Below are 20,875 nucleotides of genomic sequence, written 5' to 3'. Positions count from 1 at the left end.
GATGCTTCAGAGCTGGGACTGCCACTGAAATGCTGGATTGTAATAGCAGCGGTGGGTGAGAGTGAGATTTGAAATGCCTGCTCTTTGTTTTATCAAACAGGTACAGTGCCATACCTACACTGGATACTGCTGGTGTGTGACACCTGATGGCAAGCCTATTAGCGGCTCTTCTGTACAGAACAAAACTCCTGTATGTTCAGGTACTGTGGGAGTGGCTTCAACACATACCTTTTTGATAACCGAAGGGGCATGGGGTGGACATGTCCTGTTCAGAGTGCTTAATCTTTTCAGGTGACTCAGCCAGTTTACCCAATTTATAACTGCAATTGTTGCTTGTATCTCCCTGTTTGCTTGCTGGCATTTGGAACCTTCAAGGAAGCTTGGGCTGTGGCATTTCCACCTGGCACCAAAGGTACTTGACACTCTTACAAGGCTCACGGAGAAAAGTCCCTAAGGTAACAGAGTGGAAGCACAGCTTGTGGTTGCTGAGGCACAAGCTGCAGTATTACTGTGTACACCAAAACCAGGGGTCCCCACGGCAGATGGGATAGCTCTTATTCCATAAGCTGTACTTAAAAGAAGTGGCTCTCAGATTGCACTGACTTGGGTTCTGGAGTCATGTTGCCTTCAGAGGTTGGCAGAAACGCACTCAGACTTCACAAGTCATCATTTTCTGCACTTAAGGCAGACTAAAGTTTTGTTTCTCCCCACAGTTCAGTACAGCAACCCACAGCTCAAATAGAATGAGGCTGGAGAAGGGCTTCAGATTTTCGTATGGCCCAAATTCCTGGTTTAGATTTTAGCTTTATGGGCTGTGAGCAGAACTGCAGTGGCTGTGGCAAATACTAGGCACAGGGAGCAATAGGAGGCTGGTTTCTGCAGTTTGGGAGAATTTAGAAATGACACTAGAATTATGACCCATTGCCCTCCAGAAGAAAAGAAAGTAGGCATAGGCTTGTCTAATATGTTAAGTAATGCCATGTAGGGACTGCTGCCTTTGGCTTCATGCTGTACGGTTTGCACCTCACAGATATTTGATACATTTCTGCTCTCACACCTTGCAGAGTTTGCCCATTAGGTGTGAGCATGGTAGTAGTCAACCCTTTCTTTGTAATCCTCCTCATTTTTTTCAGCATCTTCTTGATTGTAGGATGTGTTGTGGCAATAAGCAAACATAGTGACTTGTGTGAGTATTCAAGTTGAGTTGTAGAGATATCTGTGGATCAGCGGGTCAAGTAAGGTAGCTTGAGGGGGTGCTTGGTGTTTCACAGGTACATGGAAAGAAAGTAAGATCTGTACAGTAATTTGGCTTTCACCCACCATTCCAGATTTGGCAGAGCACGTTTTAGAGCATGTTCTTCTCATCTGTTCTCTGACTCTTGAGCTGTTTATAAAATTTCATTACCAGGGATCAAGAGTCACTGTGTTTTGTAGGACACTCAGAAGTTAGCCTATGACTACTAGGATTGTGTACCTGATTCCTACCTGTAATTCGGCAGTAGACCTGTGGGGAACTGGTCTGCAAGTTCAGGTGCCCGGCCAATAAAGTTTAGGGCTTGTCTTGACTGGACTCTTGGTGCTGTCAAAGCTGCCTCCTTGAAACTAACTTTAGATCTATGTTTCCTGAAGGAACAGTAGTCACTGGAACTGTTCAGTAATGATGCATGGAAGAATCAGTTTCCTGAGAATAAAACTGTTTGACAAAAAAAGAAATGCTTGCTGTGGATTTTTACGCTTTTGCAATAGATTTATTCAGAAAGCCTTAATTATCTGCTCAAGTTTTAGTGAAAAATTCATGGTGAAGCACTAAAACTGTACAAGCAAGTGCAGAATCATATATATTATATGAAATTTTAATTGTATACTGAAGTAAACAGGATGTATTCAAGTACATGCTGGAACTTATCCAGTGTCTCTTTTCAAATGGTTGTGGATGTTCAGGGCCTGGTTGAAATCAGTTTTCTGGAAATTGTCCCTCTTAATCCCTTTCCTTTAGAGTACTGCCCCTTGCATTCCCTGCATGCTCTCCCCACTGTTTATGATTTGTTCTTCTTGACGTTTGCAAACCAAAGAAGTGACTCTTATTGATCTTTCCTTCTTGTCCTTGGATTTATTCCAGGTTTCTTACTAGTGCACTGCTGTGTTAAACTCTTTCAAATCACTGGGTCCAAATACTAAAGATTTCTTGTTTACCCACATCCTAGTTTCACAACCTTAATGCATAAAACTTCCTTACGCTGTCCCAGTTGGTTGAAGCCACAGGATCTCTGAATTGTAAACCAAGCTGTTGGCAATAAAACAGATGCTTTTTTAGATTGAGAAATTGACTGTTTTCAGGTAATGTTACATATTCTGTGTGATCCTTCAGCATCTAAAAATGTTTCTTTCCTTTTTTTTCCACTTTAGGTTCTGTAACTGATAAACCGTCAAGCCAGGGTAACTCAGGGAGGAAAGGTGAGTGGAGTCCTGTGCTTCAGCAAGTTGTTTTGTAATAGCAAATAGTTCCCCAGCCAAGTCTGTTGGGATAACTTAGAACCTGGGTTTCTAAACAGCTCTATGTATAAGAGGCTTACGTGCTTTTAGACCTCCCCCTACGGTAGGAGAAATAAGGTGACAGTGTGTTCGTGCATTACTCTATGGACGAAAAACTGTTTACTTTTCTCTGTGTTCATCAGCTGAGAAATGGCAAATGAAAGCAGAGCTTCCCAAAGGTATAGCAGGTATGGGATAGCCTTTGTTTGTTTGCCTTGATGTTGGCTACAAGTGTTTCTCAGTAAAATCCCTAGAGATTAGGGATACACTTGCAGTCATGATGGTGACCTTACATGTACTGTAAAGGTGTGTGGGTTGGTTGTGGGTTTTTTTTTAAACTGATCTGCATAAAACCTTCTGGCCTATTGGAGCAGACCTACATTAACATTCATCTGCTCTTGTAAACCTTACTCTTTTGTGCATTAAGCATTGGCCATCCTTCCTTTCACTGCTTTCTTCAGTCCTTGCCTCTTCTGGCAAGGTGCTGGATGTGTCACTGCTCCTCTCATTTGTGTATTAGTAGGCCTTCCCTGTGTCCTCCGATTTATGTTCACTGAAATAGTCATGGGATGGATGGTCACTAGAGTATACATTGATGAGCAATCAAGTTTGTCTTTAGATGTCCTACATGCTGTTTTTCAATCCATTTTCTCCTTAACTCCCCACTCAGAGTCAACTTTTTAGCTTCCCCTTACAGTAGAAGAACTGTGTTGAGTGCCATCTCACTCCTACTGGTGAGAATGAAGACAGTTTCCCCTGGGAGTAGTTCCTGTTTAGATATATGAAGCAGGCTGTTACTGCTAACTCTAAATCAATTACTCCTGAGACTTAAAAATGCAGGAAGATGCCTACCTTGGTGCCTAATTTTAATTTGAAAAACATTTCTATGCTGGGACTGTCACTTAACAGGAATTGTTATGCTCAGAGCAATGATGCATTTTTGAACATATCTGCTCTCCAGTCTATTTGTTGTTTATGGTAGCTCAGGAAAAGGTAAGGAGAAGAAAGAGGCAAGAAAAACTATTAATTTAAGACTGAAGGCTAAAGCATTCTTCTTACTTCAGATAAGGATGTGTCTCTGTAAATGTGTAATTATCTATTAAACCTCACAGCCTGTGTAATTGCCACCTTGAACATATTGTTATCATTCTATTAATACAACCATTGCTAGTCTAGCCTGAAGTACAAGCAAATCAAGTAGCTCTTGCATTATTTTAGAGTGGGAGTTGTTTGTAGGCTTTCTACCTGAGTAGTCCTGGTTTGTCCTTTTAGAATGAGAAGCAGCTGACATAGGATTTCATAAGAAACAGGAGCAAAGGGAAAAACGTCTGTACATTCCAGCCAAAAAGTTCAGAAGAAAAGAACTGTAAATGGAAGGAATTAATCTAAAATTCGTAACATAAATTGACTGTTCTGCGTGCTGCCTCTGGCATCCTATTTCAGGAATGCGAAGCGTGATCACATGGATGGAGAAATATCCTATGCAGTCAGTAGCTGTCAAGAAAAGAAAAACATTTCCCTTTGGGCCAGCATGCTTCAAGCAATCATGTAAACTTTACATCCTCTCCAATTCTGAATGTGTTCATCTGTTGGAAGCCTCCATATAAGCCTTTCTCCTTCATATTAGAAAAAATCCCTGTGAGTGATTATTAAATAGTCTGTATAGGTCTTTTGAAATTGAGAAAGCTTTCAGAAGCTGAAATAATTTGGTTTAAAATTTTTGAGTTTGCATTACTCTTTTGACTAGCGAACAATGCCTTATCTAAAAATGAATTTGACTTTTTCATCAGCACTTCTTGACTGACGTTGCTGTGACTCAGAATGGGATTTGTGGTAAGGAAACCTGAAACAAGAACAGGCAGCCTGTCTTCCCTGAGGCATGTTGTTCACTGGAGGTCTGGCTTCTTTAAAGGCTGGTGGCTAGCCAACATGGCTATAACCATCCATTCTAGCTGAGTATTCAGAGTCTTCCTGAGAAGACTTCCCTTTGCAAGAATACAAAAAGGACAGAATGAGGAGGAGTCTGGCGAAATTGGATCAGTGATAATATCTGTATTGTAGAGGCACATGTTAGAAACTTCTGACATCTGTTTAGGCCACTCTCATTTGAATTAGCTTTTGGAAGCACAGCAGACTCCTCTCTGCACCTCTGGTTCAGGGTCTCTGGATCAAACCTGTCACAGAATGGGCTCTCTCAGGAGGAAAAAGGAATAGCTAAAACTCCCAGAGGTGATTTCCTTTGTCCTATTCATACAGGAATGTAAAATATGAAGCTAATAAACTTTGTATGCTGTTGGTGCCTTTTGGGGCTTTAGGGCAAAATAGTTATTTGGATGGAGGCTGCTCTGCCTGGGAAACAGTGCAGGTGGGTACACTTAGGCTATTAGGTGACAAATGAAAGGTGGAACTTTACTGGTGTGTTAGCTGTCATGTAGGAGAAAGAAAATAATGTTGGAAGGGGGCTGGCTATCAGTAATACCTCTCTTTCTTGAAATGCTTTGGCCTAGTTTCTAGAGGTCAATAGGTATGATGGAGGCAGGAGGAGATGTGAAGTAATATGTCCTTCCTGTTCACAAACTGTTTCACTACTGATAAAATGAAATGGCTTTATGGTCATTGGCTTGACATGTAGCTCCAGAAGTGGTTCTTGGGAACTTTTTTCAGAGAACAGGCAATAGTGCTGGCAAAGCATCTGTTGTATTTTTAAATCCCATGCTCTAGTTATCCATGTTTTCATTGCTGCTTTTGCTGTATGATGTAACACCAGTTACCCATGCAATTTGCCCTGTAAGGTAATTTAAATCAAATCAAGTTGGCTCCAAACTTAAAACTTTAAAATAGCCAGTATTGATTTCTTTCATGTCTGTGAAATGCCCTGTTGTTGGAAGGCAGAGAAGAGCTGGGACTGGGGAAGTGGTGACATGTTCTTATATGGTAGCATGGAAGCCCAGGCTCTCCAGGGCTTGCAATTCAGGCATTTACCAACATTCCTCCTGTGCTGAATTCAGTTTGCTGGAAAGTTTTATAAATAAGGTTTGTCCCTCTTATCCGAGCCTTGGTCCACCCTGGCTTGAGTGAGCCAGGAGGATGAGTGCAAAGAAGGGAGGCCGCAGCAAGAATGCTACAATGTGGCTGATTGTACTGAAGGATGTGTGTGTCCTTGGTGGGCAATTCCAAAAAAAGCTAGCTGACAGCAAGCTGATGTTTACAATGAGCACATGTGGAGTTCCCAGGACACTGAGCAGTGCATTCCTGTGCTGTGTTTTGAAGCAGCAGTTTGCAGACTGGTGTTAAGAATATTTCCATGCACACTTGCAATGTTCAGCATGACCATTTCCTGGGAAATAGAGACAGAATCTTTCTGCATCTGTGGAATTCACTAAAAAATGCCCAGCAAGTTGTTAGTATCTGTAACTCTGAAACAAACAAAGTGAAAGGTCTGCACTTGATAAGAGCGTGTCATTTTGCACTCAGGATGATGCGACGGTTTTCTGGGGCAGAGTTGGGTTGGAGAGAAGGGCTGGCAATGAGTGAGGGAGGGGGACAACAGTGAAAGAGGTGCCCAAACTTACCTGGTGTAAATTACAGGGCTTTTTGCTGATGCAAGATCACTTGAACCTTCTATTATTCCATTCCTATTCTTAAAGTAATGCCGGGCTAGATGTGCTGTGTAGCATTCTTGCTAAGACGTACCTTGTTGACTTGATTTTGCCTATTCTGTATTGCCTGTGTCTGTGCCAGCAGACACTCTTCCAAAACAGCTGGCATTATCTATTTGATCAAATTCATTCCATTTGGGATTCTGTTTGCTTCTTGTTTGGGAAAAAAAAAAAAAAAAAGGGGGGGGGGGGGGGGAATTGTTTACTGGCTTCAACTGTGGTGTTGTGGCAGCACTGGTCTGACCCTCTATGACCTCTTGCCCCTTTCATCTCTGAGGCCTAGTGCTCAGTGCCAAATGTTTCTCCCAAGTTACAGTTCATCAGAGAGATGAACTGAAGCTTGATAAGGTCTTTGTCCTTCCCCTGTCATTCACTGCCCTTCTGAGTAGGCTAAAACTCTCTGCTTCTTTACTTCCTTGCATGGTGTGCTTTGCTGTTCTGTACCAAGGGAGATGTTTTCCAAATACTTCAGTCCGTGCCTTTGGCAAGATAGGTAGTAATGGAGTATCACTGCCTCTCAAGCAGTGCTGACCCTCTGGCTGCCAAGCAACCCTTTCTGCTGGCTCTGCTCTCACAGCCAGCCTCCTGGTGGAAGTGGGTCCCTGTCCTGGTCTCTGTGCTGTGAGAGAGTGGTGAGTCACTGAGCAAATGACTTCGGGTACCAAGTTAAGGTACTCTAAACTCTTCTGAAGTGGTCTGTTCTCTCTCAAGGTAGACTGAGCAATCCTGAAGTGAAAAAGAGGGAGGAATTTCCATACCTAAGAGATGAGGAAGCCCATCCAGTCTGACATATGCTGTTCCTTCAGGCAGGTGGAAAAAGTGCCCCGGATTTTTGTCAGATAGTGCAGTTTTTCTTGGGTAGAATTAGGACATCCAGAACCTGCCGATTGTTGTCTGTTACTTATTTCTGCTTGTGCCCTTTCTTATAAGGAGATTCTTGCACTAATTCACTCCAGCTGCTGCTTAGTTTGAAAGCCTGAGAGATTTGGAAGATGCACACTGTCCCCTAGAGTGCTGGATCTCCTCTACTCTCTCCCACTGGGAACTTCTTAAAATATTAAGATGCAGTGAAAGGCATACTGGGAGCCAACATAACTGGATTTCTTCACTGCCTAAAGAATGCAGCTTGTTTCTTTCCAGCTAAAGGGAAGTTGTGCCACACGTTTGAAACAAAACAAGCAAATACAAAAATTTATTTTCTTTATTTGTGGAATGTTGAGGCTTTAGAACTCAGCGATGCAGACTTGGCATATTGCAACCAAGAGCAGTGCCTTTCAGTCCCCAAGCAGGCTCTGAAAAGCAGGCTGATCAGGAGGTGGAGGGATGTAAAAAAAGCAGTCCTGTAATTTTTTATTTCCATAAATTCATGCAGTCTTTCTGCTTAAAACTGGAAACTGAGTAAATTAATAGTGGAGAAAGGGTTGAAATAGTGGAGACAGAAGTGAAATGAACATTTAGGTGAGGATAGTTGTTTGTTAGTGATTGTAACTATTCTAGATGCTGTGTGAGAGATCTTGATGCTATTTTATATTATCTGAATGAAGGAAATGGGAAAGGAAGTGTGGTTCCATAATCAGGGATTAAAAGATGAATCAAGTACAGGTAAATATAGTCTGGCTGAAATATCAGTGTCTGTCATTATGAAGAGTCTGGAGTAGTATGAACTCTCTTTTTCTTTCATGAAGTTTCTTGCAGTGTATGAAGTTCCAGGCTTGTTTTGACTAGCTTTATTTCCCTATTGCCAAAGCTGACAATAGCATCTGCAATTCCCTGAGCCTGAGGCAGGTGTGGTGATGTTTGTGGAATGTGAGCTCTGATGGGCCCCACAGGAGGGAAAATCTGGCTTGAGAAGTGTTGCGCTTACTGTCTCACATGCAGGCATTGAATTCAGTGCTTTGACCCACATTTGGAGTTGTGAAAACTTTGCCCAATCAGTTTGCAGACGGTGTGTCTTTCTACAAGAAGACACTGAAGCAATTTGAGGAACCTCAGATGAACAACTTAAAATTCCTGTCAATTAAAAATGCAGAATTGGGTTCCTCCTTATGAAATGGCCACACAGACAGGCTCAATTGCAGGGAGAACCTCAGCTGCAGCTGTGGGTGAGTGGGCCCACTCTCTGGTTCTCTTCCTACTGATTTCCAAGAGTTTTAACTTCCAGAGAATGCTCATGGACTAGTTGTGCAGCCAGTAGTAGCAATTTGAATCAGTAATGAGCTATTAGTCTGCATCAGTAATTAGACTGAGCAGTAAAGGGTGAATGCTCTCCTCAGGCAAACCTGAGCAGAAGACGGCTTATGTTAGTGTAAATAAATGGAAGCATTTGTACCTGGAGACCTGGAAGCTTTATCTACTGTTGGTAGGAAGTCAGGTGCAGCTGGCACCAATTCATCTGCTGCGTGCTTGCTGGAGGGGAGTGCTGCCTCCAAGGGATTAGTATGTTTCAGAAGTACGAACAGACAGATGATATCTTGACAAAAACATCCCACTTGGTAGACAAGGCCATTGAGGTGAAACGTGACCCAAACTTGAGACTTTAGACTCTATTTTGTCATTTTTTTCTGGATTCAGTAAGGTACTGATCAAACCTGGATCAGAGCTGTACTGTTATACAAACCAGGTTTCAAGCACTCCATTATTCCCACCTCTCTGATCTGGTAAGTAGTGAAAAGATGTTTTGTGATGTCTTTATCAGCTTCTAGTAGCTCTGGGAAAGACAGAAGTATAGCATGGCCTCCATCAGGGAAATGAAGGAAATACAAGTTTACTAGGGCAGTGAAAGGTGATGGTTCTAACTGGTGGTCACCATGTTATCAATTTCTTGCAGCACATTGGCAGGTGCTAAGTCAGCAGTGCTACTCAGGCAATTCTGGATCCTTTGTGTTATTTATTTTAAGATAAATAAGATCCTAATTTTTAAGCATGGATGAGGGAGAATTCTCGTGCAAAACAATGTTCTCTGAACTGTTTGATTCTGAAGCATTCCTAAGCATTGATTGACATACTTCTTCCTTTTCTGGGTAGGGCGTACACCTACATGCACAAGTTGCACAGGGTGTTTCCATATAGTATAGATATGCATGTGTAAGCCATCTGCTTCCTGAAAGCATCAGATTTGCTGTGCGTTGTGCTGTGTGAATGCTTCAAGCTCTCTATAAGTGCAAAAGCTTGATTTGTCCCATCATGCAGTGATAGCAGCTGACCCGTAGACATAGAAGTAGTTTCTCGTCTACCTTGTTAAAATTGAACCAGGGGGTAGGAAGAAGCAGGAATGTGTGCTGCTTTTCAGGAACCTGGGTGAGAACTCTGGTGGCTGAGGAGGAACCAGGAGGAATGAGTGCAATAGTAATGCTGCAAAGGGCCTGCAAAGGCCTTGGTGAATCACAGATGAACAATTCTGTGGATGGAGTCTGTAGCATACAAGGTGGTGATTAGCTTGTATTGGTATTTCCAAGCAAACTTAGGGTGAGAATTGAAGTTTGTTTCTGCATTATAAAAAATAGTTCTGTAAGTATAATTACTTTTAATCGGTAGGTTTGTCTGTTTGCAGGTGTTAAGAATTCAGTTTAGTACTTATCACTGTCCCTGTATTGTACACAATATGCACATTTGCTTATTAAATGCCAATTAAATCTAACTATAGTAAGTGAGTAGATTTCACAGGTGTAGCAGATTGTAATTTGCCAGAAGTACTGATTTTGTAAGATAGAGAGAGCCCAGCTTTTACCTGAGAATCCTGATCCATTGTTTTGAGGAAAGAAGCATGGAATTTCACACCACCACCCACAGTAGATCAATTTTCCAGAACAGACCAATGTGCTAAGCAGTATTTTATCTCATTAATGAAGCAGATTTTTGAAACATTAAGAACTGGAAGAAATATTCAACTTCAAAAATTGTTACACAAACAGTAGAATTTAAAAACAATCCATTTGGGTGCCCACGTTACTGATGTGTCTGAAATTGTTTAGTTGTTTATCAAGACATTATCTGAGGCCTCAGAACATATGCATCAAATTTGAGGCTGGAGAAAATTTCATTGGTGAGTTTGAGCAGAAGGCAAATTTTTTTTTAAAAAACATATATTTTGTTTGATATAATGCAAGAATTCTGCTTTCATCTATAAAGCAACGGTTCTAATCTGTAGGTTAGTCTATATAATATGACTTAATAAAATTGTAGTTTACAAGTGTTATTATAGCAATCTACAGACTACTCATGTCTGTAATGTCTTAAGGACAGCTGTAAAGGTTTTTAAATGATTAAGTCATGGTATTGAGCAGCCTGGTGAGTAGATCTAATAAGCAGGCTACCAATTGACTAAGCAACATCTGTTAAGGTATTATTAACTGTTTATGTGCTATACAGAGATTCCTGGTGTCTGACCAATTACGGCTTGCAGAGAAAAGGAGTAGTTGTAGGGACTGTGGGCTGTTTTTGTTTTTTAAGTACTTTGTAGCTATGTGGTCTCGACACCTTTTCTTTTTTTTAAAGAGTTGTTAAAAAAAATAAATTCTTCATAAGCTCTTTAAGTGTCTGGATCAACATGCCAAAATGTTGTAGTGCTATGCTATATCTTTTTCTAGATCCTTTAAAACAGCATCATTATAACTTTGAAATTAATAGTGCTAGACTTCCTGTCTTCTGCAGTTATTGGTTCTTAAAAACAAACCTGAGGATAAACTGGAGAAAGTGATGAATTTGCAGATAAATGAAGCTAGAAGCTTTCTTCTTGTACCAGCCTAATGTGACCCTACTTAGTTTGAGTATTTGCATCCCATGGAAGAATTTAGACATCTGAACATTGAAACATTACTTTTTTTCCATAAATCAGAGTAATGCAACAGGAAATGTATTTCAAGTTTTGGGTGCAGTGGTTCAGTTGAGTGTGACTGGAAGTGCTTTCCTTTCAGGTCCTCTATCCAATGAGCTCTATGAATGTTTCTCTATATGGGAGATAAGCTACAAAATTGTTACAGGGAAACTTGAAAAGAGGCAAAGCACATGTGCTTGTAAATAAGGGATGGGGAGGCTGGACAGGCAACCATGGTCTTTATTCAAGTTCCTGAGATGGTACCCCTGGGAATAAAAACATAGCTGGAATAATAGTTTCCCTACATGTACTTATCTGGGATTTTGTTTTAAACTGACAGCAAGGGAGATATATTGAAAAATGCTTTGATAAAAGGAAGGGATGGGAGGAGTTTTAGTAGCAGACTGAGTTTCTTTGGGCTGCATCCATGTCTTTTATTAAATGTTAGTGTGCTCAGATTCTGATGAGACCTTTAGGTGTTGCAGCAAAGCAATTCTCAAGTATATGGACTTGACAGATTTCATCGTGACTGTTCAGCTACTCACAAAAGCACCTTTAGTTGATGGTGGTTCTTAAGCTCAGTCTTGTGCTTGTAACTTTGTGGAATGATCTTCCTTCTCTTAAAATACAAATATTTTAAGTTTGACAATAAGATGCCACTTGTGCCCTAACTGTTCCATTTTGGTGAACCATGCGTTATTCCATATATACCGATTTCCTTCTCAAGCTTGTTAGATTCTTTGGAAGTCCTTTGGCACAATTCAGTTACTCTGCTCATCTGCATCTCTGCATTCTTCCCTATCCCTTCTCTCAGGTAGAGGAACAATTCCTTCATTTTCATAATGAAATATAAAAACTCCTTCAGACTAAATGCAGATCCTTGGATGAACTAGCTGGGACACTGTTGTCAGAGAGTAGAGTTGTACTCGCTCACTTAAACATCTGCATTCTATTTTAATGATCTTAGATAAAAGCAAAACTGCAAAAAGAAGTGGTGAAAAATATAAGTTTTTTTTTGCTTTCCCTCATTTGCGCATATGCAATACACACGTAGCAGCGAGGTATCCATTCTCTTTGCAGTGAGGAAATGAAAAGGTGTATTGTAAGCCCAAGACTGGTCTGGTTGTCAGCCAGGAATTAGTCCTCTAAAGGAGAAAGGGAGAGGGGCTGGCGAGAGAAGAGGCTCGGGAGGGAGGGAGAGGGGGAGCTGGAAGGGTGAACGTACACTTTGTGATAGGTTCAGTGCACATGGCTAGAGATGCAAGGGGTCTTGTGCTTCCTCAGCATGCAGGTGTCGGGCGAGAAAGGAAGGGAGCTTGTGTTCTTATACGTGGCCATGTGTCTGGGGGAGCAGGGTCAAAAATTTAGACTATTTACTTAATCCCTTGGAACGGCTTTTTTCTCTTCTGTTTTCTTTTTGTGTTTAACAGACTGCTTTACAGGGGACACGTGTGGTAATTAACACATGCAGCTGTAGGGCTTCAGCCATATGTCTGAATTTCAAATGGCCATTGATCTGGGAAATTTGCTGCCGTCTCCATCCCCCACTTGTAGGCTATGTTCCTTGAAGATGTAGGGGAATTTATGGAGCCTTTGTCTTGAAGAGACTAGCGCTGGAAGGAGAGGAGAAAAGGGAGTGTGTGTGTGTGATGTTGTGGAAAGAGCAAAGAGAGACTGAGATTCTAATCACACTCTTCGTGCCCCTTGCCCCAGGCCACCATATATTTCAGGTAGCTACTAAAACATTCCCAAAGTGAGGAATCTGGTAATTACTCATAAGAAGCTTTCACAACGATCATTACTTCTTTCCTCTTTCAGTGAAGCAGTCTAAGATCAAAATTGCAATATCCTTGCCTGCTTTTTAGACCCTTGCTCCCTTTTCCACAGCTGCAACTATCTGCCCTCTTACAGAGCCTGGGAGCAACAAGGAGGGATTTGGTTGTGGACTCTAAGCAGCCTTTTGGGAGAGGTAGCCAAGGGGGTAGGGTTGGGGTTGGGGGTGGGGGGGGAGAGTGAATAGAGGCTATTTCACATCAAAGCTGAGGGTCCTCAAAGTAGATGTCTGATATAGTTTGGAGGAATTAAATCAGAGACTAAACAAAAATCGTATGGTGGTTGCTGCTTTTGTCTGTGCTCAGGCAGCTGCTAACACTGCTGTAGAGCTTTCTGCATACTTTTGTCCAAGTTTGGGGCAATGTCAAGTGCTAAAATCTCCTTATGAGAGATGGTATTCTACGTTGAAATAATTGTGCAGAAATTTTATATTCCCTGTTTTATTTCAGATATTCTCAAGGCAGAAGGATCCAAATGGAAAATGATTCAAACATGAGAAACTGTGGTTTAAAATCCTGCAGTCTCTATCATACTACTGGTACTTACAGACTGAGATGAAATTGTATGCTTCCACCAAATGGGAAGCTACAAAAAAGACTCTTCCTCGTCTTCCACTTCTTCAGTCTCATTTGTGTGTGTATTCAGAGAAAGCTGTCTGTTGCTGATTCCTTGTTTTTGCCACTCAAGTAATGCTGGTGCTATGGAGGTGGTTCTGCTCTGGGAAGAAAAGCACATTGATAACATAAAGTGCACTCTCCAGCTCTTGCTGAAGGGGGATTATCATTTGCCCAGCCCTTATAATACCACTCTTCTCTTTTTCTGTGTTCTGCCTCCACTGTCCTTGAGAAGTTTAGTTCCAGGGCAGCCTGGACTGGGCGTGTACCATGCTGCCTCTTTCTGGCTTAATTCCCTTTCTCCCTTTGTTACTATGGACGGTGCTCCTTTTTGGGACAAGAATGCCTAAAGTCCCCTTTGCAGATGGACATGAGCTGTCCCACATAATTTTGTCATAACCTACATTGATGTGTGCCTGGGTTAAACTTTTGTTACATTGATGCAAGGACTAGTTCTCCTTTATTCACTGCTTATTATAGCAGTTTTCTTTACTTTCAATCATTTATCTCCCTGAGGTTAGTCCTTTTCTTTCTCTCCTCTTCATTACCTTGATCTTTTTCTCCAGGGAGAAATATTCCACTGGGGAAGTGGGAGAGGAGGAAGGGAAGTGCTGGATTTATGGCCGTGTATTGCATTTGCCACAGAAAGGCTTTTTTGTGCCAGCTGATCAGTGAAGGCCATCAGTTGATCCTCACTGCCAGCTGTCATTGTCCATTAGGAAACAGGCTATGACTCTTCAGGTAGTCGTGATTTTTGGTAACGGGCATTTTTTAACGCTGTGCGTTATGACCAGTTCCATGAACTATCCAGTCCCCTTGGATCTTTTAGCTCTTCCTCCATTTTTCCTTAGATATGGGTATCAGCAGGAGGATGGCTTCAGACTTTTGAAGGACAGAGGGGTGCATAGCAGAATGAAAACTATTCTTTGCTTCCATAGGCAGCCTCTTTCTGTAGCCTTCATGACTTCTTTTGATTTGAAGGTATTGTGATAGCTTTCCGAAATGTTGTACTTGAGCTTACACCACTGACATTAATGCTGCTATTTAAGAAAAACAGCCATGCTCAGTGGTGGTTGCAGGTTCTCTTACCTTTATCTGTTCAGAACGTTGCTAGAAGCTGCGAAACCTCAGTCTGCTAAAACAGGCAGTCTGCAGTCACGTCTGAAAACTTCCCAGATGACAGAAGCAGAGCCTGGAAACTGAGCTGGGGCTTCATGTCCCACTCCTCAACAGGTAATAAAACTAGCATTCTTTAACTGTGCTCGGGTGGCTGGTGAGGATGGGCTCACAGCTTGCACGATGCAAAATTTTATGTTCTAAAATTGTCTGCTGCAAAGTAGAAGTTAGGTGCAGAGTTTGAGAAAAGGAGAAATCTTATTTCTCTGGCTTCAAAGTTCATTTATTACTGACAAGTTAGAATAAAACGGAGATCGCACAAACTTGAAGCTCCTTGCTTTACTGCCAAGTTAATAGCATTATAGTTGGAACCTTTGCTTGGGAAAGGGGAGAGCAAGGTGTGAGACTCTAGTTTGAATTAGATAAATACTCTGAATACTAGCCTTAATTATTTTCAAGTTCTTGCTTTGTCTTTTTCTTGGTAGCATGCCCATATACCTGAGGAAAAACATGTTTTGGTATGCTACGTTTCTGTAACTGGTTAAAAGAACAACTTTCCACAAGTACTGAAGCAAACTTAACATCACCAGAAAACTTATCTGAGCTTTTATGGATGTCGCTTGTTCCTAGAACAACATTTATGTCTTTCTCCGCATTGGCACTGAAATCTGTAAAAGCTCTGTCATCAAAACAGTAAGGTATGATGGCTTAGTTTTCATTTCTACATTGTTCTCTGTACTGCAGTATTAGAAAGATATTTTTTTTTTCCTCACCAGAAAGGTTTGCATAACTTATATGAGTCAGGTATTTAAGTGGTAATTACCATAGGGCTTGGTTCAACCTGCAAAGTTCAAATCTGAATCTGGATCTGAACTTTCCCAGAGGCAGGGGGTGTGTTTGGACATTGTGTTGGTTTGACCTATTATAGTGCAAGCTCTGAAATGCAGGTCCAGATGTGGACTGGGGTTTTGCATCTTCCCAAGCATGAGACACTTAGGGCAGCTTGCTTTGTTTAAATGGAGTCCTATTAAATGAAGCAATTGAAATAATATAAAACTGGATTTCATTCTGGGGAAGGTGTCCCCAGCAGTGCGTCTGAAAGGTAGTTATTTTGCTGTGCCTTTATTTTTCAAAGGGAGCTGATTGCTGAAAGCTGTAAAGAATAAGAGGTTGGGTTTATTTTGGCTAATTACTATAGAGGTAGCTTGAGAAGTCAGGCAGTAAATAAGAACACGAGATTTTACAGAGATACTATCTGAATCTTGGGATTCTACAGTTTTAAAGGCACGGAATCCCAGAGAGCGGAGCAGTGCTGTTAACACAGAGTGCTGCTCTGGGCCTTTTTGACACGTTTTCTTTTGAAGGACCAGGAGCAGGAAGAGAGAGCTCTTTGTTTGCAGTCAGAATAAACTCATTGTACACCCAGACAATTAACTCTTCAATCGACTTGCCAGCCTCTGTAAAGCACTCCGGTTGCTCTCTGTCTATCTCCAGCTCTATTCAGACACTTAAGTGCACCGATGTTTTTTGTTTATTATTCTGAAAAAGTCCTTCACAAGAATAGTCGGAGCAGATGAACATTGTCCTCTCAGCAGCATTTATCTCCGCCTGGCAGTGAATGTGTCAATCAGGAATCAAAAAGCCAAACAGAGGAGGCTTTGAATTGTGTCACGGGGGTCAGAGTTGCTTCCAGCTGTCTGTGCGTGGGACAGGCAGGGCGAAGAATGGTACTGCCATACAAATGCACCGACTACATTGGACCACAAAGTCCTGGGGGCCTGAGTGGCTTTTTTCATGTTGACGCACCTGCAAGGGAGATGTGTGGGGGGGTTGGGGGGGAACTAATGGCTTCCAGAAGGCGTGCTGGAAGGCTCCTTGTCCTGGCTGGGTGCTGCCTGCTGTGCACTAGTGCAGGAACAGCCTGCACTGGTATGGCGTACAGAATCGTTGATGGAGGGAGGGAAAAATCACTGCAGTGGCTGTGCTAATCAACCTGTGTAGTTAGAGCTCCTTAGAGCTCCTTAAGGCCTTTCTGTTGGGAACTTGGGTATATTTTCACCTTTTAAAACAAACAAACAAAACGTTTCCCCATTCTGTCTGTCTCCAAGTCTGTGGGTCATTACATTTGAACCGAATACACTGTTGCTCCCTTCTTAAAGTGTAGACAATGATGAGTGAGAACTCACTTTCACTAATCTGGTTTTGAAAGTTGGTGTTTTTTCCTAACAGCTGTGGGATCTCCATGCATAGAAGTGGAAAGAGTGTGAAAGCTTGTCAGGGAGGTCTCTCTGCACTGCTGCATTTCCATTTCAGCTGCTTGGCAAGAAATTATCTTGATTTGGCTGGATTGTAAGAATTTCACATTTTTTGGCATGAATGCTAACTTTCTGCATTTATATTGGCAAAATCTGTCTGTGCGTAAAAGTTGCATTGGCTATTAGATTAATTACAAATTGCTGAAACTGCTTCACTCGGTGTAGGAAAGGACTATATTAAGGCAACAACTTGCTTTACCAGTACAATACTGGAAGGGACATGTATTTTTGTACAAAACTCCCATACAGTCTAAAGACAGTTTCTGTTGTGCTCTAAGTTGCCTATTTGGCCTCAGCTATGCCCTGTGGTGGCATATCAAAATGGGTGGTGGTTTGTGGAGAAATCACCTGAGACTGAAAACAGGCTGCTCCCTCCTAGCACAGAGCTGTGCATTTAAGGTTGTCATACTCTTTCTACCTTTGCTGTTCAAGCTGTAGACCTATGAAAGGACTATATTTTGTACGAGGGGGACGATTGACCCTATAAACACTCTAGCACTCTTTACAATGAATCAAGTGTGCAGTATCTCATGGATGCCAGTGAGGGTAAAAGAGGTGATCTACTAAAGGGTTCTGTTGAATAATGCTGTCTGTAGTCAGTGGTTGTCTTGGAAAACAAAAGTGGATCTTTGTGCTGGATTGTAGAGTGTGGAAGAAAAGCATACTCTTCGTCAGGGCTCTGAGAATATTCTACATGTAATTTTAGTTTAAAAAAATTACTTATTTTTAATACTCTGCATCTAATTTTATCTTCGATTCTGTAGTACCCCATCCCTCATCTGGAAGCATTGCCACCTAGGGGGGATTAGGAAGCACTCACTTGACCTCACTGATCTCTCTATTTTTGACAAGCTCTGCATGAGCTACTATTGTAGTTCCACATCATTTTAATAAAGTGTGGAATTTGAGTGTTTTCTGAAGAAAGGAATAAATCATACCTGATGAACACACTTCCTGACCTTTGGCTCCAAAGTAACCATGTGCAGTACATCTCATGTGATATCACAAGAGTCTAGGTCTCCAAAATAGCTTGGCTTTTCTATTCCCTGTTAAAAATGCTTGTGCGAGGGTCTATGCAAATACAACGTGTTTGTTCAGAGTTTTTAGGTATGCAAAGTAGAACTTGTTCCGTGTTTATAAGGAGCAAATAGGCCAGTGGAACAAGTGTTTAGAATTATGAATGGTGTATTAAGAGAGAGGAGTAATCAAATGAGAGTGGACAAGCATTAGGGTTGTTCTTTTGGCCAAAGGGAATGGCAGTGCGAATTTTTGTTGTAAACCAGTTTTCAACAGAGACTTACTGAGAGTCTCCCAGTTTAAGAAATAGGCCTGGTAGTCTCAGAGTTAAGAAGCTGGCAGCTGAAAATTGAGCAGGATATTTTTAATAAAGTGCATTTTTTTTTTTTTTAATGTGACTATTCCATGAAAATAGTCACATAAATCCTTTGGAGAAAAAAAAAAAAAAAAAAAAAAAAAAGAAATAATAATTCAGAAATGTCCCTGGCTTTTGATTTTTTGAAATATGGTGGATGTAATTACAGAGCTCTTGTTTACTGCACTTCTTTCTTGTGTGTGTGGTGAAAGAACTGTGTACTTGAACAAAGGAATAATTTTGCTTCCCTCTATTTGCAAAATGCTTAACAGAGTTCTGGGTGTTTCTTTGATAATGGCTTTAGTGACAGTATGGCCTTGGTAACTGAGTGAGGAAATGATCGTGTTGTTCCTAGAGCGTAGTAAGATGATATTAAAAAAAAAAACAAACCAACAAACACAGCTTAAAGGTTAGTTTGGTATTTTTGTCTGTTTGCTGCATTTGTTCTGTCCATGTTTAATACCCCTTAATAACTTAATGGCTGCCTTTGCTTAAAAAAAACAAAAAGGTACAAAATTCTTATTTTCCAAGTGTGTTTCCCAATTTCACACACGCACAGGTAAAGACAGAAAGATGAGCCATAAAGAAATCCCCTGAACCTGAAGCATCCCGAGTTCTGCCAAAGTTCACATGAGGGTTTGGATAAAAAGTGCTGTGGCTCAGATCCACATCTAATTTTTCTCCATTGTTGGCTCCTGGGTTGCTGCTTTAAATCTGAAGAGCAGTTCTGTAATTACTTGCTGCAGGAGCACTCATGCAAACAATAGAAATTAACTTAGTATCATACTGGTAATTTCTTTATGCCAGCTCTCTTCTTATTTTATGTAACTTATGAATTATTTACCTTTGCAGTTGCCTTATGAGTATCTTTTGTAGTTTTGGGTTGGTTTCTCAATCTGTAAAACCTATCATATGATATGACAAGGGATAATGACTTCAAACTAAAAGAGTGTAGATATAGTTCAGATATTATGAGGAAATTGTTCACTCAGAGGGAAATGAGGCCCTGACACAGCTGCCCAGAGAAGCTGTGGATGCCCCATCCCTGGAGGTGTTCAAGGCCAGGTTGGATGGGCCCTGGGGCAAGCTGGCATCTTTAAGGCATCTTTAAGGTCTCTTTCAACCCAAGCCATTCTGTGATTCTATGATAACATATTGCTTACTTCTTCATTACTGTATTAAGTATTATCCTAAATACGTAAAAAGCAATCACTGTGGCATCTGAGGTATCCTGTGTGAGCAGAGCAGCCTATTCTGGAGGAAAAAAAAAAAAAAAGAGTGAAGATCAACTATTTACTTTTATCCGAAGATTCCTTTAAAAGGCAAGATGTTCTTTCTTGTGACTTAATGAAAAATCAGGGAATTATTCCAAGAGATCACTTGCTTAAACTTTGAATCAAAATTACTGCTTGTCTATGTTACTGGTAATACCCAATAACAGGAAAACTCAAAACAGGAGTTAGCTGAGAAATGGTAAGTATTTTCTCTTCCAAATTGTTTTAATGCTTAACTGTAAGCGTAGCAAAAAGAAATAAAACACACTGAGAGGGAAAATTACTTAGAGGTCTCCTTTTGCTCATTTCTTCAGTAGATCTCTCTCTGAGGCTGAAATGGAATTACCAGCACATTTTTGCTTTCTGTGAATTAGATGGCTTTATGTAGAAATACATAAAGTTAATGCTGTGAGGAAGAGGTTTTCGGTCTTTACTCACTTTATAAAACTGCAAATGCAGGTTTTGATTGAAAAATAATCTATGGGCCTGTTTTCCATCTCTGCCCATCCCCTTCCCTTCAGTGGTCTTTTGAATTCTTTGGTGTAACCAGAACCAATAAAGGGAAGGGTTGTTGCTACCATAGGAGGGGTTGTCCTGTATGCCTTTCCTTCAAATGACTTCTGCCCTGTGCATCTGATACAACCTTAAAGGTGGTGCTAACTTGCCTTCTCTGGCATGGACTCCTCTCTCCAAATGATTTTTGCCACACTCGGCAGTTCTCCATTGTAGGTTGTTGCCCACTTTCCTGATGCCTAGTGTCATCTTTGCCCATAATACGTGAGAAAATGGTTGTTACAAATTGTGGTTTTTTTAAAGTCACTGTTTTCTGAAAGAAAGAAAGAAAGAAAAGTAAACATCAGAAACCTCCACCAAAAACAATTCTAGACCGATTACCTTTTTCTTAGTTTATATCCAAACAATATTCTACATTTTGATCTTGCAGTGTAACAAAACACTTTCCTATATAGTTTGTGCCTGCTTAGCCAAAACGTTTGATTGTGGGAATGTTCACTTGATGCTCTCCATTGTTCCAGTGCTGTGTAATAATGATCCAGGCTGGGTCTTGAAATCGAGATCCCTCTGAGCATCCAATGTGAATTCAAGATGTTTCTGTCGATGTGATGGATAGTCATATTGGGTCAAACTGAGTGTAAGCTGAACACTTTTCCCTGTAGTCTGTCTCTACATTTTGTGATTTACGTTTCCCATGGAATCTGTTTTGGTTGAAGATTTTAATTATGAAAGTCCTGTGGCCAGAAGACATGGCGCACTCTTGCACAGAAGGTTTCTCCATGGTATTTCAATTAGAAGGCACTGCCACAGCACTGCAATTAGAGAACACCTTGA

The 20,875-nt window shown here is 41.1% G+C and overlaps 1 protein-coding gene across 5 annotated transcripts in view; it reads left to right on the top strand.

The window, feature by feature from the left end:
• SMOC1 (SPARC related modular calcium binding 1) overlaps window positions 1-20,875 on the top strand; it is a 121,299-nt gene that overhangs the window by 55,410 nt on the left and 45,014 nt on the right. For all 5 annotated transcript variants that reach the window (XM_015287582.4, XM_004941688.5, XM_001231760.7 and 2 more), the window contains exons 4-5: window positions 101-200; window positions 2,407-2,454. In XM_015287582.4, coding sequence (XP_015143068.1) covers window positions 101-200; window positions 2,407-2,454 — 148 coding nt within the window. The remainder of the gene's footprint in view (window positions 1-100; window positions 201-2,406; window positions 2,455-20,875) is intronic.

This window comes from Gallus gallus, chromosome 5 (assembly GCF_016699485.2).
Source record: "Gallus gallus isolate bGalGal1 chromosome 5, bGalGal1.mat.broiler.GRCg7b, whole genome shotgun sequence".
Taxonomy (NCBI): Eukaryota; Metazoa; Chordata; class Aves; order Galliformes; family Phasianidae; genus Gallus; species Gallus gallus.
Note: the sequence above shows the minus strand (reverse complement) of the source record. Positions and strands in the feature narration are given on the sequence as shown.